Genomic DNA, 24,847 nt, shown 5'->3' with positions numbered 1-24,847 from the left:
ACTGTGCTGCATAATGCAGCCTATTTATTTTGTCCTGTTTGCTCTGTTGGCCCTATCTGCACCACCTTCATCACTTTCGGGGTGTGGATCCCCCAGTGGGGTGGTCTCCCGACTCCCTCCGCCGGCTGTTTCTGATAGCCCTGCGCCCCCTCTTTCATTTGATATGTGTCCCGTGCGGGTGCCACCCTCCCGCCGGGAGATGTCGCAAAATGAGCCCCCTTGAGGCTTATGGCGGCAGGGCTCGGGGGAAGCGAGCTAGACTGCTGTTCTTTTGAGGGGTTATAGAGTGTTTCAAGCTCGTCCCTGTGGCATTGGTCCCATCGTTGTGGGGCCCAGGGGGCCGGCGCAGCGGCCCGCCGAAGCAGCCTGTCACTAATAACACAGGTCGAGATGCAGGACAGGAACCCGGAAGTGACCGACAGGCTGCTTCAGCGGGCCGCTGCGCCGGCCCCCTGGGCCCCACAATGATGGGACCGATGCCACAGGGACGGGCTCGAAACACTCTATAACCCCTCAAAAGAACAGCAGTCTAGCTCGCTTCCCCCGAGCCCTGCCGCCATAAGCCTCAAGGGGGCTCATTTTGCGGCATCTCCCGGCGGGAGGGTGGCACCCGCACGGGACACATATCAAATGAAAGAGGGGGCGCAGGGCTATCAGAAACAGCTGGCGGAGGGAGTCGGGAGACCACCCCACTGGGGGATCCACACCCCGAAAGTGATGAAGGTGGCGCAGATAGAGCCAACAGAGCCAACAGGAAAAAATAAATAGGCTGCATTATGCAGCACAGTTGAGAAAGTGCCTTATCCCATATACTGATGAAGTAAATACAGGATTTGAGAACAAAATTGCACCAGAAGACACAAACACAAAGCTCCCTTACACTGAATCAGTGCTTGGGTCCACGAAAGTCAGTATTGTCTAGTCCAGTCACAAGCACAAAGCTCCCTTACACTGAATCAGTGCTTGGGTCCACGAAAGTCAGTATTGTCTAGTCCAGTCACAAACACAAAGCTCCCTTACACTGAATCAGTGCTTGGGTCCACCAAAGTCAGTATTGTCCACTCCAGTCACAAACACAAAGCTCCCTTACACTGAATCAGTCCTTGGGTCCACCAAAGTCAGTATTGTCCACTCCAGTCACAAACACAAAGCTCCCTTACACTGAATCAGTGCTTGGGTCCACCAAAGTCAGTATTGTCCACTCCAGTCACAAACACAAAGCTCCCTTACACTGAATCAGTGCTTGGGTCCACCAAAGTCAGTATTGTCTAGTCCAGTTACAAACACAAAGCTCCCTTACACTGAATCAGTGCTTGGGTCCACCAAAGTCAGTATTGTCTACTCCAGGGGTGGCCAGAGGGAGGGAGGGAGGGAAGGAAGGAAGGGAGGAGGGAGGGAGGGAAGGAGGGAAAGAAGAAAGGAAGGAAGGAAGGAAGGAAGGAGGGAGGGAGGGAGGAAGGAGGGAGGGAAGGAAGGAAGGGAGGAGGGAGGGAGGGAGAAAGGAAGGAGGGAGGGAGGAAGGAAGAGAGGAGGGAGGGAGGGAAGGAAGGAAGGAAGGAAGGAAGAAAGAAAGGAAGGAAGGAAGGAGGGAGGGAAGGAAGGAAGGAAGGCTGCCCCCTCCCGCCAGCGGCCCCCCCCGCTTTCGGCCCCCTCCCTCCCTGCCTGCCTTACCTGCTTCCAGGGCGGCGGAGAGTCCGGCGTCAGCGACGGAGAGGCCGGGGAGGCGTCGGAGAGGCTGGCGCTGGTCGCTGGAGGGCCTCCAGCGACCAGCGCCGGCCTCTCCGACGCCCTCCCCGGCCTCCGCCTGCACTGGAGGCCCGCGCGCGGGGCCCGGTGGCGGAGGCTGGGGAAGCGCAGAGAGGCCGTCGCTGGAGGGCCTCCAGCGACCAGCGCCAGCCTCTCCGCCGCTTCCCCAGCCTCCGCCACCGCCGCCGGGCCCCGCGCGCGGGCGGGAAAGGCTGCGAGTGAGGGAGGGAGCGTCCCCGCGCACGCGCAGGGATGCTCCCTTCCTCACTCGCCGCCTTCCCCGCCCGTGCGGCCCCCGGCTCTCTGGCTGGCTAAACCGGGACCTCTAATGGTCCCGGTATAGCCAGCCCGGGAGCTGGGAATTGGGGGCCAGAACCGGGACTTTCCTGGGAGACCGGGACGGTCTGGCCACCCTAGTGCCAGCCCTGCCACTATCCTGCTGCAGGACGAGGTGGACAACCAGGAGAACATCCTCTCCCAGGCATGGGAGTCTGCCTGGGTCGGTCCCCACGTGAAGGTTGGGTCTGTGAAGGGGAGAAGAAGACCTGGGAAAACTACCTGCTGGCCAACAGGGCAGTGGAGGCTTCAAGAGCCACACAATATGTGTGAAAGACCCACATGTGGCTTCTGAGCAACAGTTTGCCCCCCCCCCCCATGATATGGTATGAACAATGCACTCTTTTGGTGGAGGGAGGGAGTTTTTTTGGTTTCTTATTTCCTTTTAATCTGCAAGGTTTTAATTATTACCTCTAAGTTACTTTTAACTAAAGGAAATAAGATATTTTAACCAATATGTAATAAATATATTTTATTGTTCTAATAAAGAACTAGATAATGAAGAACAGGCTTACTAATGGCTTTTTGCAATAATTCTGAAATAGGCTGGGTTCCAGCGAGCCCCACGTATGTATACAAAATGTGAATGATGTACACAGGGAATCACCAATTTATCCTTTTTAGCAGGACCCGCCTACATCATAGGGTCTATTCTGGAATGCTATGACAATTGCCACTGGTAGATTAAATCAGCTGTGCAAAAAGATATTGTACTATTCCTCACATCATGGCTGAGCCCTGGGTCTAGCTATGATTATAACTATGAGAAGATTAAGAGAAGAAAGCTGGGATAAAAGGAAAGAACAAAGTATTTAAGATTTATTTCTGTGTTTTTTCCTTTGCATAATTGTGCCCTCACAGAATCTGGCCAGAAAAAAAAAAGATGCAAAGGTAAGTTTTCTCTGACAGTATGGAAGAGTTTGCTAGTATGCTAAGTGGTTTTCTTTATACTAACCTGCTAAAATGTCATAGAGACATGTCCTCAAAATTACAAAAAACACAAACCATCAACAAAATTATCATCTATTTCAGGATTTTCTATCAGTAATATCTGAGTAGCCAGCTTGTCTTTTATCACTAAGTCCCATACCTATTTGTCCTGAAGACTGTAAAATTCCACTCAAATATGCTGATCTTGAATTATATTAATGTACTGTGGTCAGGTATATTGGTTAACAGTCTATGTTGTATACTGTTTACCTCGAATGTACGGCTACTATGTTCTGCTTAAGATTTTTATTTATTTATTTATCTATTTATTTAGGGGTTTTTTTAACTTCATTGGTTTGTAATCTATGATAAAGTTTCAATAATAGTTATCTTTATTTAAAAAAAAATCACAACAAATATGTGCTCTTATTTTATTACTGCTACAGCTACAGTACAAGCTATTAAAGTATTTCCCCATTATTAGCCACGAATCACATACTGGTTACTTTAAATTCTTGTGGAACAGACTGCCTTTGAAACAAAATATCTCAGTAGAAATGACTTGAAATAATTTGCCTACTCTTTAACATTTTTTTGGCATGAAAATCTATGGATTTAAGTAATTAACACTGTTGTGTGCAATGGCTCACCTGGTATAAGTGCAGTGACTCAGCTATATTATGACATTCCCAGGATGCTATAAAAGACAGTGTTTGTGGGAACAACAGATGCATAGTCTTGTCTAGTGTCACGCTAGATGTATTGTTTATAACCAGCTCTGCCAACAGTCCCAGTGTTGATGAGAAACACCCCTGCTGTTTTAGTAAGAGGTCCGTGTTGAATGCAGGCTGCCAGTCACGGTGGACTGTGAAACAATTTGGTAGTGCAGCTGAAACATTTGATTACCAAACCATTTCACTGGTGACTTAAGCCAAGATTGTATCTTTCCCCAGTTAGGTTTATTTTACTTCTGTAGCTCACTTCCTGCCAAGTATGCTTGTGTATATTTTTAGATACATTTTATTTTCATCCTAGTCACAGTTTACTAGATTGCTTATCAAGAGGCTAATTTCCATGTTCTTAAATCTTGGTAATTTCAATTAGATCTATGTGCACATAACTGTGCTGGGCAGCAGACATTTTTATTACCTATTATTTATTGTTTTGGTATCACAATGTTTATCTAATTTTCATGTGCAAAAATATTTACTGGCTGATCCAAACGTCTGATTTATCTTACTGTTCACTGGCTTTTTCATTTGATGCTTAAAATATCTAAAGATAGAAAAATGAGATTTTTAATGCAACAAAACACAGAATGAAACCATCTTATTTTGAGCTCACCTGTTGTCCATCCATTCCTGGGACACCAGGTGCCCCAACAGAGCCCTGTAGAAAACAATATATTTGAGCTTGGTAAGATATGACAAGTAGATGACAAACAACTCATTATACATGCAATGTTTTAATTGATAATGTCTTACAACGGTGTCGCTTCATTCAACCCTTGAAATTTTCTATAAACTGTCAAGCTCAAAAGTCCCAGTTCTAAAATACAACCTACATGTTTCTTGCTATTTACACAATCCTTGTGATTTCTGCAGAACATTACACAGAATCAATATTACTTACAAGCACCTAGAGTTCCCAACTCTAGTTTGGGAAATGCTGGAGATTCTCCTAGAGCTTGAGGATGGTAAAATTTAGGAAGGGAAGCTGGGAATGTGATGCCACAGAATTAGCCCTTCAGGGGAACTGATTTCTACAGTCTGGAGGTTAGTAACCATAAAACTACCTCTCCCCCACATTTATCGCTTGCAGTTGTGTGAAGGATGTTACTATAATTCATTCCTATCAGCAGTGATATCTTTAATGCTTTGAAGAGCTAAACTGAAAGAATTCGCTCTCTACTTGTGAAAACGCAGCAATCTATGGAAACTTCATTCATTCAGTGACTTCAACTGTAATTTTAAGAAATCTGCATAGAGGAGAGGGTATTGAAAAGGGTACTAACTGTTGAGAAAAGCCTATTACACACAATTCGAACTGTTTTATGGTGTCTTGTATGATGCTCTTTATGGATTCTTAGTGTCAGCTTAAAATGTAAAGAAAAGTCATGTAGTATGAGCCAGCACATGAGCAAGTTTTAGGGGGGGGGGGGAAATCACTAACTTATCTTCCATTTCTGAACAGTTTCTCACATTTCCTCCCCAAGTGCCTAATATTTGTTCTAAAATTCCTACTTCTTGTAAATGACAGAGGAACAGGAAAAGTTATCAGTATTATCAGAGCTTTTCTCACTGACAATACTGCTGATGATTCTTTACGTCTTTTTTGACATTCTTCTTGAATGCCAAGTTTTATGAAATATCTACTTAAAACATCCTATTTTTAAAAGATAGATTTTAAAACACATTGGCTAGGGGAGATTTCTTTTTCTTTCAGACAGTAGGATGTTGGTTAGTCACTGGCAAAAATCCATTCAGGGTTTTTTTTTAATTATTGCTGATATATTTAGTAGTGGCCTAATGGTACAGTCCATAAATTGTGGGTTCACTCTATCTAACTTCAGCCATCAGCCTTGATGAGTGTAAGTAATACTGGAAGCATTCATAGGAAGTCAGCTCTCAGGTTACTGTAGAAATAGGAAGACACACAAGCTGGGCCACCAGCCATCATTTATCAGAAACACCTAGGATCCTTTGTTTCTCTTGGTCATTTTTTTGAGGGAAGGGGGGTTCATATGGCAGCGATCTACTTCAATAAAAACATGTCTTCCATGTGAAATTCTAGCTGCACTTCCCACAATGGTTTAAGTTTGGTTTCATGATTTTACCCCTGCTCAAATAAGAAAATTATAGTAACCTTTTAATCTGCAAATTCAGCAGATGGATTGAAAACAGTCTTGCTTGGCATTGTGGAGTAAGGCTTGGTGTCAGTGAGGGAAACTAGGAGATCTCACATTATGTGGCTGTATTTTGGGAAAACAGAGTTCACAGACTAAACTAACTACTTCAATGTGGTATACAGTAGCTAATTCCTTTCATTTCAAGGCTTGCAATTTGGCACTAGAGACTGTAATCACTTTCACAGCACTGTTGTTTATACTATACCTTTAGTCCTGGAGGCCCCTGAGGTCCCTGAAAGGGGAAAACAATTCAATTAGCATAATAATGAAGCCAATTTAAGTTTAAGTGACCAATTAAAAAATGTCCCATTGTGCAAACTTTCCTAAGCTGGATCCAAATCAACTGACATTTTGCACATCAAAGGAGAGTAAAAACATCTCTCCCACCCCCCCATCCCCCAAAAGTACGAGGGTCCCTTTTCCCACTCTTTAGCATTAGCTACACACTAGAAGGTTCAGACTCTTCCTTTCTCCTGTTCTGTCTCTATTCTACCCTGACTTTGATAGTCACAAATCTATCCCTGACGTAGCAGTCCAGGATCCCCTCCAGTTCAGGACATCATCTTATGCTGAAGGAGCAGCTGAAGGACTCTCAGATCTGCTGCCTATTTTAGCCTTGGCAACTTGTCACTGAGGTGACAGTATCCTTTCTGTATTTCCAGACTTTTGATTTGCAGCTCATCTGCTCTACTTTTCAAATGGCAGACTCCACCTAAATTCACCCCTTTCCTGTACTGGTTTCCAGGGGTTTTTTTTCTGGAACAAGAGGTGTTGGAACGCCAAGAGGGAAATGAAGGAGAAATACACAGGTGCCCCTCGTGAATGTTTGAACATTTTTTGAGAATTTTGTTTCCACAAAATGGTTCCGGAACTCCATTCTGCTGCATTCCCCCAGAAAAAAGTCCTGCTGGTTTCAATCAGGTAACTGTGACTGGGACACAGAATTCTCCTTCCCCAATGGTGCAGCTCTGATTTATATCATAACCCACCCTCACATATATACACAAACCCAGACAATCCAAACATTCACTCCCAAAGTCATGTGCAATTTTATCCAGTGGCAGGCCAGAGGTAAGCTTAACAGCTGATTGGGGATTTAAGAATCCAGAGCTGCCCATTCCTACTCTGACATTCTATCGCCTATATCTCAGTGGCTCTTAGGGTAGATCTTTCACACCTTGTTTGATAGTTGCTAATGGAGAATGCAAGGTCTTAAAGGATATAGAAGTTTTTTACACACACTTCTTGCTTGACTTGGTAGTGAAATGAACATTTACATTCACATTTGTAATTGTTGTACATGGACTTGGAGGAGTTCAAAGTGCAAAGAGTGATCTAAAAGGGAATTTAAATCTGAATTTCAAGAAAATCTCTGTATGGCTTGCTAATTTTTTTGCCTTTAAAATTAAGCTTTTGAATGGGGGATAACAAAGCTAAGTGATTATAAATGTTACTAAACCAACTGGTCCTTTAATTTTTTAATTGTTTTATTTTTGCTGAAACTGTGTTATGGTTGCCTCCAGCTCTTGTGCTAGGCTATGCCAATTTAAATTAAAACCTCTCCTGTTATTCAATTTCAAAATGTACTAATACTGACAAGTACTCCACACCTTGCAAACTTTTAGCAAAAAGAGTTAGATAAACAGCATTCATTTCCCCTTTAAGGGATGTATGCCTTACAACTGGGGAGGTGGATAGCACTCCAAACCACATGAAGCCTTTGCAGATTACCTGTTCATGATCTATTTATGAGTTTCTCTGCTGCTCCACCTTTCAACAGACTCCCACAGAGAACAATGGGATTGCTGCTATTAATACACCAAAAGAGAGAACTTAACTGGATAGTTAAACGGAAGCATGTATGTAAATGGTTTTAGCATAACTTGCATCTGTGAGCAAAGAACCTGAGCTTCTCAGCTTAATACAAGATTATTTAAGTATCTTTTGATGTCATGTTTATGTTTTGCTATCACTGGGTTGTTTAAAGGTATCCACTGAGTAAATTATGAAAACTGGTTACCAAACCACCAAGTATGGGGTGAGGTGGGGAATTAGTTGGAAACATAAATACAAGCCCTGAAACCAGAAGCTCTAATGTAAAAAATCTATTTACAAGCCCCCTAAAGGATTAAAAGCCAGTGTACAATGTGATAGATCCAGACTGAATTTTTCAATGACAGAATGAAACTTTAATGTCTCCCCCTTTACACCACAGCCCATCTCCACAAAATGCTGCTCATGGGGGATAGGGACCCTGACAAAAGACATGAGGAAGGGGGAATCAGTGAAAACTGTCAATTTAGTTTGGACCTGGCCCATAGGGTTGGATTCAAACCATGGAGTGGATTGCAGCAACACCTCTCCAACCAATCATGATACAATTCCTTTTATCAACAGACCCTATGGTTTAGAGACAGTCAACTATATTTTTAAAGGAAAATATTTTGTGTGTGTATATGCCATCCAGTGTGTTTATGAACAACATGCTACTGTAAATGACACCCTTTCTAAATACGAGAAAAATCTTTGAGTTACAACTTTCTTTTCCATTTGTTGGAAATGGAAGGGTTTTTTTTTACTTTTTATTAAGGATATCAAAACAGAATGCGTATGTCACCTTTCCTTACTGATTTTGCCAAATGAGTCTGCTTGTAACTCCCCTGGGTTTTAGAACTGGGGCTCAGGATACTGCAGCAAAAGAACATGAATAGGAAAAGGAAAATACAAGAGTTCTAGTGGATTGTTCCTAGTAAATTGAAGAATTTAGTACTTACCATTAAGCCTGGTTCTCCTGGCTTTCCTGGCTCTCCCTTAAAGAAAATGTTACCAACATCAATACAATGGTATTTACATTCATATTTTGTATTCAATACTCTCATCATTATAGTGTAATGACATGCCCATAATGCTTATGTGACTGTTTCATGGTTACCTATTCTATCTAAGTGTGATTTTTTTCATTTCATATACGTAAGTGGTCACTGATAGCAGTGAAAACTAGATATACATTTTTAACAATCTGATAAATAGGTAGTGGTCAAATATCCTGATTCTCAGCCCTTTAGTTTACCACATGAAAAGCAGACAAACTGTCAGGATAACAATGGCACTGTATGCTAATGGTGAACGTGTATCGGTTTGATTAACTGGATGTTCCCTGTAGTGTTTTCATCGTTTATGAATCATATTCTTGGATGTATTTACTTATGAGTTATTCATATATTAATAATAATTATAATTTTTAATTTATATCCCGCCCTCCCCGCCGAGGCAGGCTCAGGGCGGCTCTTGCTGTATAGTTTATTCAGTGGTATATAGTATAGTTTATTCAGTGGTATAATCTGATGTGTATCATGAACAACTGTATTCAACCATTATGTTGTATGCCTAATCCTTTTGAGTAACTAATTTAGAGAATGTTTTAAGTAAGTTGACATGAAGAGGGAAGTGTGACCATGAGAGAATTGCCTGTTATCACTATCTCCTAGGAAACAAAAGATAGAGACATGGGAGGATAGCTATGGACTAGAATGTGCAACCTTGACATATCCCAAATATTGTAGACCTGAGAACTCTTAAATGTATTTTGGTACTGGATTTGCACGCCCAAAATTCTGGTGCTTAAGTCTGGGGCTGTTAGATCATCTGCCTATAAATAATAGTTTCATTTTACTTTAGTTCTTGCAAGGAACAGCTTCCCTGCCATAAGCATTTGCTTTGCGGATTTTTCTCAATAAATGCTTCTTTTGCATTCACCTGAGAAGTCCACTTGAGTGATACCCAAAGCAAAACCTTACACAAACTTTCTATTAAGTTTCACATTGTCACACACCTAGCAAAGTTGTGTCTCCTTTGAAGACCGAGATTTCTGCTGTTCACACAGTTGTTTTTAATTATATTCATTCCACAAAGAACTTCATGGCTAATCCTTTCCAGCCAGTCTTGAAGATCAAATGAAAGCTAGACGCTCCCTTCCCCCCCAAAATTGTTCTTCCTGCATTTCCTTTCTTGCAGATCATTATGGGAAGAAGATATTTGCTCTTCTAATGGTATAAACATTTCCTTCATGCTCAGTTAATAAAGACGCTATTTCATTTTTCAGAGTTGCAGCTGTACTTTTATACCATACTTGCAGAAGGAACCACAGATCTTAGGAAGTCATCAGATTTCTTCCAAGTATGCATGGAGCATGTTACAAGATGCTAAGTTTCTTTGAATTAATTTCTTCTAGCAAATGCTCAGAGGAAGACAGAACCTACTGCTACTATAACAACTACCTTAATGCAAAATTAAAACCTTGTGCAGCAAACAACATGTGCCACCACTTACTGGCCCCACTTACTGAACCAGTGAGACCCTATGGTTCTCTCCCCATGAGACCTGATAGAGAAAGGAGGGCATTCTGGCTCACTAATTTCCTCCTCCTCTCCCACACATCTGGCAGTAGAAAGCCAACAATTTCTCAGTGCCCCCTTCCCCACCCTTTCTAAAGGCACTGCTGCAACCTCAGCATGCTCCGCAGTGTCTTCCTCATCTCTCCCTAGCATCCTCATCAGAGGAAAGGAACCTTCCAAGGCCCTGTGCTGCTATCTCAGCTGAGCAGCCACCCATCAGTTGTAAATTGGATGGTGGCTTTAAAAAAATGACATCTTTGTGAACTCTTTTCCTTCACCCCTCAAGGGTCTGCAATCAAAGCTGGCACCTGCCCAGCTCCCTGACAACATGAAAATACATCATGTTGCACGGACTCTTAATGTGATGATGGACCTAGGGCTTCCAACCAGCAGGTGGGGCCTGGGATTACAATTGATCTCCAGACTACAGCTGCTTCGAAGGGTAGACTCTATGGCATTATATGCTCAGCATTCCCTCTCTTCCTCAAAACACACTCTTCTAATACTCCACCCCCAAATCTCTAGGAGTTTCCCAGCCTCGGGTTGGTTGACCCAGGTAACCCTGTGTGGGGGGTGGGGGGTGGGGAGTGAAACAGTTAAGGTTAGATACATACTAATCTTCACTAAAAAATAAAATGTTAAAAGATGTTTTCTTGCTCAGGGAAAGGACCTTCAGCATTAACTAACTAAAGAACACAGATACACTCAGCAAAAGATACTAAAAGAAAAGAAGTCTGAGAGAATAATTTTTGTCTTGCATTGTTTAATAGACTATTTCCTTATAGTATGCTGTCTTAATATTAATTTGTATGGAAAAGTTTAAGACCAAAGCAACGTACTATTTTTTTCTTTGTAAAAGTTAAATCTTCCTTTTAAAAAAGCATTTTAAAATTGCTTTAATTGGAGCAAACTGCACATGCCATTACTACAAAGTGGTTTTCAAGCACTCCTATAATAAGAATATCAGACAGCTATTTCTACTCCTTTAAAAAGGTTTCTTTGCTGAAGCAAGAAGGCCAGAAGATTGTAGTACTATGGCTTACATTGGTGTATTCTAATGTTTGCAGTTGATGTTCTAATACAATTAATTAATGTTGCTACTGATAAAATCAATATTCAATTGAAAGAAAGTCTTTCTAAGGCTATGACATGAATGACAAGTGTCTCACCGGTACACCAGGTATTCCTCGGGGGCCATCCTTCCCAGTATCTCCCGGAGGGCCCCTTGGTCCTGGAGGTCCAGGTGGCCCAGGAGGTCCAGCTTGTCCTTGGTCTCCCTGAAACCAGCCAGTAAAATCAGTGTTAGTTAGTATTCAGACTGATCTTTTCAATATGGCCTTTAATTGAGCAAAGATTGATAAAATGAGGTATTCAAGGAATGGGCCACTATTACTTAAAACTTTTGTTAAAGAAAGCTCTTGATACAGCTATGTGTAGAGCTACCTGGCATGCTTAGATGCTCATCAAGATGACTGGTGCCAGAGCTGGAATTCTAGCAGGAGCTCCTTTGCATATTAGGCCACACACCCCTAATGTAGTCAATCCTCCAAGAGCTTACAAGGCTCTTTTACAAGGCTAAATCAGAGGTCTGTGGCCTAATATGCAAAGGAGTTCCTACTAGAATTCTACTTCTGGCTGGTGCTGTTATCTACATGGAGGCAGAAGGCACTGGATTCAGTGCCATCAGCTATCCCCAAACAGCACCTACAAGCATTGTGAACTCTGACTATGACAGCCATCTTTGTCAGGGCTGTACTTGAGATTCTTGATCTAGTGACAGATCCAATTTACATGTAGAGGCCCAGAGAGCTGATGGAACTAGGACTGCCAGCCCCCCTGATTTCACAGGCTCTAGCCTGCTGCAGACCATTTGTCCAGTGGGGAATGTCTCACCCCCAAGCATGACCACTGGGCAGCCACCCCTCTCTCTCCCCTCCTGAGAAGAAAGCAAAAAGAGTGGGTGCTGCACTCACTTGCCCTGCAAGTGGTAAACTACAGGGCAGACACACATAGCCCTCAGGGGCATGCACATCTGCATGATGTCATCTCATTGGAGATGGCCATGCCCCTCTGGGATCTCCCCAAATCCCCCACTGGAGAGAAGTATGGACCTGCCAACCCTAGGTGGAACCTAGAACTATGTGCTCACGATGTGGTTTTTGTTTGTTTGTACATGCAGTTTATAATCCAGCAGGCAGTGTATGTGACTTCTGTGCTAAAGCAAGCTTGCACGATTTCATATTGTGCAGCTTGACTTCTGCATTAGATATATATACCAAGGGTTTTTTTTGTACAAACGTAAAATTCCACAGCTGTATTTCTGACATTAAAATACATATTCGATAGTCACGTTCATATTAAAGGCTGAGTGTGGTAGGTGGTTGTAAAACTTTCATGGCAGCTTACAAGACTGGTTCCTGAGAGTTAGCAAGTGAGAAGTCGAAGGGGGCACTGAAATATAACTGCCTTACTGAAAAGTTTCGCAGTACTTTTCATGCTGTAAATCAAACAGCAATAATATTTAATCTCTTTATAGCAGCCATTTTATAGCGACAACTGAGTAACAACTTTAACAGCTTCAGCATATCCATTTTGCAATAATTTAATCTAGCTGGGTAATGAAGCATTAAATCACATTGACTCCCCTTCAAAAATACGAAGTTTTTTTCTAACTTCCAGTAAAAAGCTAGTGTAAACCAGTTGATATAATTAATCATTCAGTGTTCAGCCAAATTCCACTGCAGTTTCTCCTTGCTTTTTCCCAAAAAAGAAACAAAATCTGTTTCATTAACAACTATGTGGATTCAGCAATATTTACAATTTAGTAATCAGCTTTGCAAGCAAGAGCATGGCAAAAGGTGCAGAGAGAGAGATTAAGCACTACCTTAATGAGGCGGCGTTTAATGAGCTGCTGATCAGCAGAGAGAAACCCATGATTGATTTTAGGAAACACCATCTGATCAGGCAGGTGGGGTCAAAGGTTGAGGTTCAGAGGTGAAAGAGTTGAAGAATAGACATCAGAAGGCCCCAAGAAAGAAATAGAGAGATATATACATTAGACTTGCAATTGCCAATATAATATCAAACTGGTGCTTATGTCTGTCAAAAGAATCTATGCCTTATTTTAAAAGACAGAGTGTAAAACTTTCAATGTATTGTCCCCTTATGAAATGAAAGCAACATATGTCAAACTGACTTTCAGATGTCTCTTGGTGGCTGTGGTTTTTAAAACTTCTTCACCATCCAACAATGGATACCCTTTGACCTTTATTCTGTTTCACAAGCATAGATTCCAGAGACAAAGCACCAGTTCACCTTTTAGTCAGACTTTCTAGATAGCATATTGTGTCATGAAATGTGGTGTCATTAAAATGGTATCCCAAGTCTGCCACTCTGTAGATGGCTTAAATGAGTTCTGTTAAATTCTCAAAGGATTCAGAGCAGATAAACAAGTGTTATGCTGATGGCATAATGATCTGAATGTGCATGTTCTCGTTAAGGATTTGCATTGTTGTGAGCTTTTCAGAAAGGAGAAGCAAAATGTGCATTAAGAAAACTTGTGACTGTAGTACATTGAGAGATCTTCATCTCTCTCCACTAATCCCTGCTAATAGAAGTGTAATGCAGCAGCAGTGAAGAAATAAGCAGGGGTGTCTTGTGGTAGGCTGGATGGTTTGAGTAGCTTCCAATGGCAAGCCAGTTCTTCATGACACTCTTATGCTGATGCAGAAAGGCTGACTAACTTGAACATGTCAGTCACAAACCTTGACGGTGAGGATCTGATTACTGTGAAGAGCGGCAATTGTGGGGAAGCCTGGCAGACCCTAGGGACACACATGGTACCGAAATAACACGACACAGAACGTCACACAGACCGACAGATTAATAACAGACAACATAGGTTCTCTCTATCACCTTTTTGTTGTTGCTGAGGGCATCATGTCAGAGACTTAGCTGACTGTTTAGTACAATTATGGCAAACTCCCAGAAAGTGTAAGGCCACCCAGAAATAGAAAATATTTCTCAGGCAACAACTGGGACCATTTGTTAGCATTTAGTGCAGTAACTTGGCAAGAGGGTAAACCACTTTCTTTCTAGTATATGAAGATTTGTCTACAGAGCTGCAGAACCTCTACTTCTAGGAGATTCACAATAGATCTTTCCATATCATTCTCATTGGGTTTTTAAAAAAAAATATTTTAAGTGTACAACACAAAGGACATAAAGTGACGTTATGTTTGCACAGTAATAGACTGGACATTTGAATATTGCTAGACCAGGTGTTATAAACAGAAAAGCTTCAGTTCAACATTCAGCACATACAGTTATATTGCAAAGTTTAGAGCAAAATTCATTTCTCACATTCCCCAGTGATTGAATCATATTTTAATATCCTTACCTAGTCAGGTAAGGTCATCAGATGTGACAGCAGAATTTTGCACCCAATTCTATATACTTTTCCAGTATTGCAGTGGAGGAATGAATGAGACGAGTTAGGAGGATGCAGGCAGGGTGGGCCTTGGGCGGCCAGGGAGCATCTGGAACGCTCCCATGTCCTGCTCACGGCTCCCTGGGCACTTGTAAGGCACTCTCCGGGCTTCCGGCTGGCTGCCGCCTCAGAGTCATCCCAGCGAAAAGGGAACACTTTCCAAGTGGCCCCTTTCTGAGCCGGGTGGATCGTCTTTCAGGACGGGGTAAGTGCAGAACAGGGGCAGGCGGCAGATGTTGCCATTTGGCCGGTTTATTTGGGTCGACTTCAGAGGCGTCTCTGAGTCAACCCAAAGTGCCGGTCTGTAATCAGCCTAGTATTATAAAAGGATCAGTTCAATGTTAAGTTGATATAACACATAATTAACACTAAAGCGACAAGGCTGCACGGGGGCAGGGCTGAGGGAGGAGGCTGCAGCCTGGTTGCCAACAGGCCACAGACCGGTAGTGGTCTGTGGCCCGGGGGTTGGGGACCCCTGTTCTAGAATATATATTCAGTTTTATTTCTTATGGTAATGTGCCAGTGTTTTTATATCTGTGGTTCATTACTCCTTCTCTGTGCATTGTTTAGCTCTTTAGCAAAATATAATTTTGTCTATTTTGCCCTATATGCTCCTTTTACTTTCTCATTCATTGCATGTGGAAGTAAAAATGAACCCCAAACCATTGGTGTATACAGTGCAATCTACAAAAAGATACAAGCACGTACAGACAATTTGCCTTTGAAAGATTGAGGAATGCATGGTATGTAGAACGGCAGAAGTCTAAAAACAAGGTTTTTATCATTCTCCCACTGTGAAGTGTGTGTGTATGTGCATGTGATCAATTTGATCCAGACTTAAAGTACAAGTCCTATTCAAAAGAATCAATTTAAAGGAGCTGTCATATGCATAGGATTGACGAATTTTAATAGACTTTATTTTAAAAAGGCTATTCAATGGGTGGAAAGTATTTTAATTTTTTATTCTAAAAATGTGAAGACTAAAGAATTGAGACAGACTTGTATGGTTTCTCCATTGCTTACTGTTAAGAATACAGCACAATAGCCACTGGGCTTCCACATGGCAAATCCCCCTGCAGTTTCTCTACACCAGTCCTCCATCAGTTGCCAGCCCTCCAAAAAAACTTTGAGTCCAGTAGCTCTGATGAAGGGAGCTTTGACATTCAAAAGCTTATACCTCAAAATCTTGTTGGTCTCTTTGACCGCATTGGACTCAAATCTAGCTAAGTCACTTTACTGTCTGTAAACCAGATAATCAAGCAGAGTCTCATCCTCATGCCAGCCTCTACATATAACTTAGAAGAAAGATAAAGTTTGGGCAGCACAAAATCAAAGACTACACCATGTTTCCCTTTGCCAGAAGCCAAAGATTTCTTTCCTTGATATTTTCATTCAATTTCAATTCAAACAGGTCTCTGGTTCCATAGTGTAACACTTTGCTTGGGGAAAAATAATGGACTTGATCCAATCTTCTGCTTGTGTAAAGAAAAGATGATGTTTCTCATACAAGGGAGCATGCTATGGTTTCTGCAGCTGCCTCTCCTGCTACAGCCTTGTAACCATTTTGCCTTCCAGCCTTCAGGAAAGGCTTTTCTGCATTAGACCCAAGAAACCAGCAGCAGGATGGAAAGCGGCAGGAAAGCCTTATTGTGTAAGCAAGGTTCTGCTCCCAGCTTAGATTTCTACTTCTTGGTAAATGTCCATTGGACAATTTGGGATTCAAGGGGACAGACCTAGATTTCATCAAATATCACAGATGATCATGAAACAGATCTCTTGGACTGGGCAATGAAGTCTAAAATATATTTGGCTGACACCACAATCAAACATAACAGGCTTTTCTGTTTGCTTGTATCTTAATATAATTGCACTTTAAAAATTTTGGTCGGAGCCATGCTTGTTTCTAAACCATCTTGCTTTGTGAGCTCAAGTAATGCATGTGCAAGAGCCATCTTTCGTTGTTTGCTCTCCTTGCTGTAGCTCCTGCCCCAGTGCTGCATGATGACACTGTTCTGGAGTCTCCCCTAAATCTCAACACCAGTTTGTGGAGGTGGAAGGGGAAGGTGGTAAAAATGGCTTTATACCATTGTTTTGAAGTCTGTATCCAGTCCAAAGAGAAACCAAGCCATCCAGGAGTCAACATATCATGATGCTTGACATGACTAGAAAAGGCCATTATTTGACTAAAGATGCTTCCATAATGTTGCAGCCAGCCAGTTTTTCCATTGGTGAAAAAGGGAGAAGGGGATTTCCTTTGACCATATAAACAAGGCTGCGGTTGGAATCATGGGACATGCCCAGACAAAAACCACATGGGACGGGGGCTGTAACAAGGAGAGGAATTGGCTGAACAAAAACCTGACTGGATCCAATCCATAGTTTCCTGGCTTATTTATAACACAATTAGGTAGTAGTAAAATACGTAAAATACTCCCTTTAAATTACTTTTCCAAGCCAAGCCAGCTGGCAGCTTGGAGAATGCATTTAAAGTTAAAGTTGCTTTCCTTCTACCTCATCCTTCTTCCTCCCCTCCCCATCTATTTTCCTTCCTTCCTTCCTTCCTTCCTTCCTTCCTTCCTTCCTTCCTTCCTTCCTTCCTTCCTTCCTTCCTTCCTTCCTTCCTTCCTTCCTTCCTTCCTTCCTGGCTCTTATGTTAAGCAAGTTTGACCACTCCTGTACTACTATATACTGCAAAACATATACTATTGTGAACACCATAGAGAACAAATAGCTCATTGCCAATGTATTCTTGCTTTTCAGGGCAGAAGCAACAAAGTCTGCTTTTCCTCTTGACCCTGCTGCACAAGTTTACATATTCCTGTGAAGACATGGCAAACAAGACAGGAATTACCACCTGCTGCTAGCTTGTACTCTGTACATTTACAGCCAGCTGCTACTATATCACACTGAATCATTCTGGCTGTAGGCTGGAGTGATCCTGACACATTATACAATGGCCTCACATCCCTGTAGCCACCTCAAGCTCCTAATTAATCTCTCAGACCAAGTGTTCATTATTCTACCTGCTCTGGAGAATAGTGTCCTGTATCACTCCCAGTACAGTGCCAAAGACTCTCAGCAGGAGCTTCTTTATACAATCCCTTTTATGGCAACTGCTTTCTCCATCATCAGCCAAACTAAAACAAACTAAATACACCACAGAGTATGATAAGGCCAAAGGGCCTTCTTCCTCCAAACATGTGCATTCAATAAAAAAGCCCTTTAATTTTAATGCAGAGTATATCACTGCTTGGAGGCTGTGCACAGAACAATCTAATATGAGATGGTTGAGATTCGGAGAAAAAAAGAAGTCTATTTCCTACAGGATGCCCCCGCCCATAAATGTCATCCAGCAATCTATTTCCACTCACCCAGTTGGCAGTGAGCAAATATTAAACAGTAATATTTTATGTGCCTACACCGATGAGACACTTAAAAAAATTATACCCAAAGTATTTACAATCCCTTTCAGTTTTGCATTGTCCAGAAATTGATTAGTTTGGAAAATGAAATTATTTCGTGCAAATAAGTAATGGAGATGTTGAGTAATATCACACCCATCCCATATACTTGGTGTCTATTAACTGCTACTCTATGGCACACTCTTCACTCAGTTGCATACCAGCCTTATAACAAATTCCAAGTTCACTTTTTTGTGTTTTATTATTTTGCTTTATCATTTTGCTTTACATTGTCTTGCTATTTGGTGAAAGGAGGCATGCATTTAAATAAAGATAAATGAATTCTTAGGAAAATGCCATGCAAGATGCTGGTATGGTATGATGAATTAATAGTCTTCCACTGTCTATTGAACTGCATTTTATAAACAAGGGGTTGCTGTCAAATAATGTGTTTGTAATAAAAGTCAAACTGGCAACTAATAACCATCACATGTTCTTGTTTGTGTTGAATTGTTTTAATTATAATGTAGATGCTATGGAGGCTCACATTTAATTAATAGCATACCTCCTCTGTAAGATCTTTTCCTCTTTCAGAGTTTTGCAGGGGATCGCCTCTGCAATCCCCCTCAAAGTGAGTGGTCTTTTGGAACTTTCTGATTTTTTTTTGAAGGAGTGCTATAGAAAGATGGTATGCCAACTCCCTAAGCCAGTGTGGTGTAGTGGCTAGAGTGATGGTCTAGGATCTGGACAATCCAAGTTCCAACCCCCACTCTTACCATGTAAGCTTAACGGGTGACCTTGGGCTGGTCACATATTTTCAGCCTGAAAAAATGAAGGAGAGGAGAATGATGTAAGCCATTTTGGGTCTCCACTAAGGAGAAAGGAAGTAAATAGATTGCACTTGCACATTCAGGAGAACCCCTGGTCCTTGCCACTCAGCTAGAAGTGACTGCTCCATGGTGATCAGCTGCAGCCTTGGGCATTGTTTGTTGTTTTAAAAAGTAACCCTTCTTCCTAGTTAATAGTGATGTCATCACAGATCTGACTATGTGATGAAGTAACTGAAAGTGAAGCTAGTACGGGGTAAAGCTACCACCTCTCTTTCATCACTGTACCATCTACCTCTATTATTTACAAGGTATGCCTGAACAGCCATAGCCCATTTGGAGAGTGGTAAAGCTGCAGTACTGCAGTCAGAGCCCTCTTCTCACGACCTGAGTTCGATCCTAGAGGAAGCTGGTTCAGATAGCCGGCTCCAGGTTGACTCAGCCTTCCATCCTTCTGAGGTCAGTAAAATTACCTAGCTTGCTGGGGGGGGGGGGAGTGTAGATGACTGTGGAAGGCAATGACAAACTACCCCATAAAAAGTCTGCCTTGAAAACATTGTGAAAGGAACGCCACCCCAAAGTCGAAAAAAAACAGGTTTCCTACCTGTAACTGATGATCTTCGAGTGGTCATCTGTGCAGTCACACTGATGGGATATAGGCGCCCGCGCCGATCTCGATCGGTATTCTTGAAAGCTGCGGATTTCCACGCCCCGGACCCAGTGCGCACGCGCAGAAGCCCCACTGCGCATGCTCACAGGGACCGGAGCGGACATCCCGCCAGTTCCTTCTGACCGCTGCATAAGCCCTAGAGATGGACTGGCAGCGGAGGGGAAGGAGGGCGGGTAGTGTGACTGCACAGATGACCACTCGAAGATCATCAGTTACAGGTAGGAAACCTGTTTATCTTCTTCGTGGTCTCTGTGCATCACACTGATGGGAGACTAGCAAGCCAGCTTCCTACCTGGAGGAGGGTGCAACGGTCCATCAGCGAGAAGCCTCTTGAAGAACAGCACGGCCCACTGATGAACGCCGACGCCAGTTCAGGTCCAGTGCATAGTGTTTAACAAATGTATGCGAGGAGGGCCACGTGGCAGCGTCGCAAATGTCTCTCAATGGCACCCCTCTCATGAAGGCTGTTGAAGTCGCCAGGGCTCTAGTAGAGTGAGCTCTGATCTGCCTCGGCAGGGGTTTTTTATTCAACAAGTAACATAGTCTTATAGTCTCCGTTATCCACTTAGAGATTCTCTGTGATGAAACTCTGACACCTTGCGATGCCGTGGAATATGAGACAAAGAGTCTAGGGTCTTTCCGTCCCGGCCTTACCCTATGTAAGTAGAATGAGAGTGCCCTTTTAACATCCAGGGTATGGAGTTTCCGCTCCAGGTCCGTGCTTGGATTCGGAAAATATATCGGTAGGCATATTTCTGAGTTTAGGTGGAACGAAGATGCCACTTTCGGGAGAAAAGTAACATCAGGGCGTAACCACACTCCTTCAGCACTGAACTTCAAATATGGGTCATCACAGCGTAATGCTGCTAGCTCGCCTACTCTACGAGCAGAGGTAACAGCCACCAGAAAAGCTGTCTTCCACGACAATAACTGTAGGGAGCACGTCGCCATAGGCTCAAACGGCTTCCCTGTTAAGGCCTGCAACGCTCCCGGAAGGTCCCAGGGTGGGGCTGGGTCCCGCACCGCTGGGTACAACTTCAGCAGACCTCTGAGGAACCGTTTAGTGTCAGGGTGTGAGAACACAGAATAGCCTTTGACCTGCTTGTGGTTAGCTGATATTGCTGCCAAATACACCCTCACCGACGATACAGCCAGTCCTCTATCTAGCAGTGAGAGCAGGAAGTCCAGGATCAGTGGGAGACCCGCTGTTCTGGGTTCTTTGCCAGTTCCCACCACGAACTCGACAAACCTAGTCCACTTGTACTCATACGACTTCCTGGTAGAGGATTTTCTGCTGTTTAACATGATGTTCAAAACTCTATCAGACAATCTCGTCACTCCAGCTTCCAGGCGGTTAATTTCAGGTGAGGCACGTCGTGGTGAATCACTCGACCTCCGTGAGATAGCAGAAGATCTGAGTTCATTGGGAACTGATGAAACGTTCCCTGGGACAGCTTCAGCACCAAGGAGAACCATTGTTGTCTGGGCCACCACGGTGTGATGAGGATCGCTCTGGGGTGTTCGTAGTAAATCTTGTGAACTACCCTCGTAATTAGCGGGATCGGTGGAAAGAGGTACACATGTCTGTGAGCCCAGGAGATTAGTAACCCGTCTCCCAGCGACATCGGGTCTGCACCCCCCCTGCAGCAAAACCTTTCGCACTTCGAGGTGCTGCGCGTGGCAAAGACATCCACTTCCGGTGTGCCCCACTTTTGAAACACCGGCTGAAGGAACTTCCAATTGAGTTCCCACTCGTGGAGTGTGGCTCCTCCACGACTGAGGTAATCCGCACAGGCATTCAGATTGCCCGGTAGATGGGCGGCAACGAGGGTTGTGCCCAATGCTCTGCAAATTTCCCAGATCCTCAGTGCCAGGAAGCATAGTTTCCTCGAAACTGTGCCCCCTTGTCTGTTCACGTAAGCCAGGGCGGTGGTATTGTCTGTCAAGACCGCAACTGTCCGCCCCGTGACCAAGGGTCTGAATGAAAGAATGGCATGATGAATCGCCAATAACTCCAGAAAGTTTATGTGGTAACGTAGCAGGTTCTGAGGCCATCTGCCCCCCACACACATGTCGTCTACGTGAGCTCCCCAGCCCCGAGGGAGGGGGAGAAACAGGGGAAAAGGCAGTCAAAGGCCCTGTTTGGATGGTCTACTCCCCTTCTGTCTAGATGTCTGTTTGATAGTATGTAACTGGGATGACAGAATTTATAGCACCTATTTTTATCTATTTTAATCTATTTATGTAACTGTACTATACTTAAAATGTTGTTTATCTGTCTTAATTAAATCATGACGTGTCATGTCTGTGAGCCGCCCTGAGCCCGCCTTCTGGTGGGGGAGGGCGGGATATAAGAATAAAATTTGATTGATTTGATTTGATGACGCATCCGTTGTTATGGTCAGGGTAGGGGTTTTCCTGTGGAAGGGGGCTCCTTGGAGAAGGTTCTCCCTCTCCTGCCACCAGGACAGGGTGCACAGTACTGTCGCTGGAACCGTGAGCTTTAGTGAAGGAGGGTCCCTTTGACAGTTGAAGGCTCGAAGAAACCACAGCTGCAGTGTCCGCATGTGGAATCTGGCAAAGCGTATGACTGCTGTGGTTGCTGCCATTAAGCCTAGGAGGCATTGAACTTGGAACGCAGTGACTGTGGAGCCTGTTAGAAACACTTTTATCAGTGATGCGATGTCTTCCACTCTCTGTATGGGAAGGAATGCCCTGCAGGCTTGTGAGTCCAGAATGGTCCCTATGAACTGCACCCTTTGCGAGGGTTGCAGTGCCGATTTCTTTAAGTTGACCTGTAGGCCCAAGTTCTGTAGGAGGTCTAAAGTGACGTCTATCTGGTGCAATAGTAGAGGTTTGGAACTTGCCACCAGCAACCAGTCGTCGATATAGGGAAATATGGTAATCCCTTGAAGTCATAGATGGGCCGCTACTACCACCATAGTCTTTGTAAAAACCCTTGGCGCCGTAGAGAGGCCAAAGGGTAGGGCCTTGTACTGATAGTGGGTACTTCCTATCGAGAATCTGAGGAACTTCCTGTGGTTCTGGTGTATGGTTATATGAAAGTAGGCGTCCTGCAGGTCTAACGTGGCCATCCAATCCCCTTGGTTGAGTAGAGGCAGGATGTTTGGCAGGGAGATCATTCTGAATTTTTGGTGTGGTATGAAACAATTCAGGCCTCGTAGGTCCATAATGGGTCGAAGGCCCCCGTCCCTCTTGGGTATGGTAAAGTATCGGGAATAGAAGCCTTGGCCCACCTGGCTGGTTGGTACCAGTTCGATTGCGTCCTTTTGGAGGAGGGATTGAACCTCTGCCTGCAGAGTGGGAGATGTTTTGGTGTGAACGACCGTGGGAACTATGGGGTTCTCTCGAAATTCGATTTGATAACCCAGCCGGATTATCTCTAGAACCCATCTGTCCGTCAGACCACGCCTGAAAATAGGGGAGAAGCCTGGTCTGGTCCTGGTACCGAGGGAGGGGGAGAAACAGGGGAAAAGGCAGTCAAAGGCCCTGTTTGGATGGTCTACTCCCCTTCTGTCTAGATGTCTGAGTTGAAGTCGGAGAATACTTTGACTTCGGGTTGTATGGAGGTTTTTGATAGGCTGGGGAGCTCTTGGGTCTCCATTGCTGCTCACTGGATTGTTTGGGGAACGGTTTCTTGTTCCATGGCTTGGTCCAGGTACGTTTACTTTGGGATCTGGCTGAGATGGGAACCCCTAAATTTTGAGACGTTCTAATGCTTTTATCCATCTCCTGTAATACAGAGTCTGTACTGGAGCTGAATAAACCATTCCCATCGAAGGGGAGATCTTCGACGTATGATTGAGTATCTGGCTGGAGTGCTGTTGATCTCAACCAGGAGTGGCGTCGTAGCGTGATGGCTGAGGTAAGTGTTTTTGCTGAGATGTCACCAGCATGTTTTGACAAATTAATTTGTTGCTTGGCCAATGTTATACCTTCCCGTTGAATCTTCTTCATTGCCTGCTTGGTTTGCTCAGATAAGTCTGGCAAGCTCGACAGTTGTTCCCATAAGGCATATTGATATCGACCCATACATGCCCCGTAATTAGCAACTTTCACGCCAATGGAGCCCGCAATATAGAATCTTCTGCCTAGATTGTCCAACTTCTTCCCCTCTTTGTCTGGGGGAGAAGCGTGGGTCTTTCTCGCCTTCGAAGATGAAGCTACGACGACAGAGTTTGGTTTGGGGTGGTTGAACAAAAACTCTGCTGTGGTTTCCTGGACTCGGTACATGTGGTCCAGTCTGCGGGAGCTTATCGGGGTCGACGCCGGTTTGTCCCACGATGCTTTAGCAGTGTGGAGCATAACCGTCATCAGAGGAAGGGCGACAGCCGTCGAGGTATCAAGTTGGACGACGTCGAAGACGTTGTCGGTTACCACCGGTTTCGGTTGCACCGTCGGTAGCACTAGGGTATGGGCCATCCTCTTGACTAAGTCCCCATAGGATTTCAGGTCCTCAGAGGGGGATATGGGCTGTTCTTCGCCCACCTTGTTGGATGGGGATGGCTCATCTGGGGAGGAGGTGCCGTGTTCTTCCTGTAGCGAACCCTCCTCCGACCCGAGAGAACGTTCCCTCGACTCCAAGCGCTCGGAGGAATGTTTAGGAGACTCCGGTGCCTTCAGTGACTCTGGGGTTCTACGTCGCTCCGTGCTCCGAGAGCATGGCGAGGTTTTCCGTGTCTTGGGAGATGTGGCCGGCGGTTTCGACATCGATGCCGAAGGTGTATGTCTTGGGGTCCGATATGACGTACGGGACCTACCAGAAGCTTCGGAATATTGGTCCCAGTCTAGTTGCCTCGGGGGAAACCATGGAAACATAGATGGCATCGGGCAGGAACCATACAGGTATTGCCACTGTCTCTGGTCCCAGGACATCGGTGGCGGTGGCTTCTGAAGTGGGGAACGATCCCTGCGAAGGGATTTCTTCTCCGAATCTCAGGATCGGTGTCGACGCCGAGGACTGTTTGAATAGTCCCGCCCGCGGCTTCCGCGTCGAGGTGTGGTGGACCGACCTCTGTTCGGGCTGCGGTCTCGTTGGCGCTCAGGACTATGTGATGGGTCTCGGACCGGTGTACGGGATCGAGCATAGTCCTCCACTGTATGTATCTCAGGTGGGCTATCTTCC

General features: G+C 44.1%; 1 protein-coding gene across 1 annotated transcript in view; it reads right to left on the bottom strand.

The window, feature by feature from the left end:
- Positions 1-24,847, bottom strand: part of COL25A1 (collagen type XXV alpha 1 chain) — a 491,250-nt gene that overhangs the window by 112,505 nt on the left and 353,898 nt on the right. Inside the window, exons 8-12 of the mRNA XM_060246951.1 lie at positions 13,199-13,270; positions 11,484-11,591; positions 8,695-8,730; positions 6,126-6,152; positions 4,357-4,401 (exon numbers count right to left, since the gene is read on the bottom strand). Of these exons, the coding sequence (XP_060102934.1) occupies positions 4,357-4,401; positions 6,126-6,152; positions 8,695-8,730; positions 11,484-11,591; positions 13,199-13,270 (288 nt within the window). The remainder of the gene's footprint in view (positions 1-4,356; positions 4,402-6,125; positions 6,153-8,694; positions 8,731-11,483; positions 11,592-13,198; positions 13,271-24,847) is intronic.

The sequence above is a fragment of the Heteronotia binoei genome, chromosome 9 (assembly GCF_032191835.1).
Source record: "Heteronotia binoei isolate CCM8104 ecotype False Entrance Well chromosome 9, APGP_CSIRO_Hbin_v1, whole genome shotgun sequence".
NCBI lineage: Eukaryota > Metazoa > Chordata > Lepidosauria > Squamata > Gekkonidae > Heteronotia > Heteronotia binoei.
The sequence above is the reverse complement of the archived record's forward strand: the minus strand, read 5'-3'. Positions and strand labels throughout refer to the sequence as shown.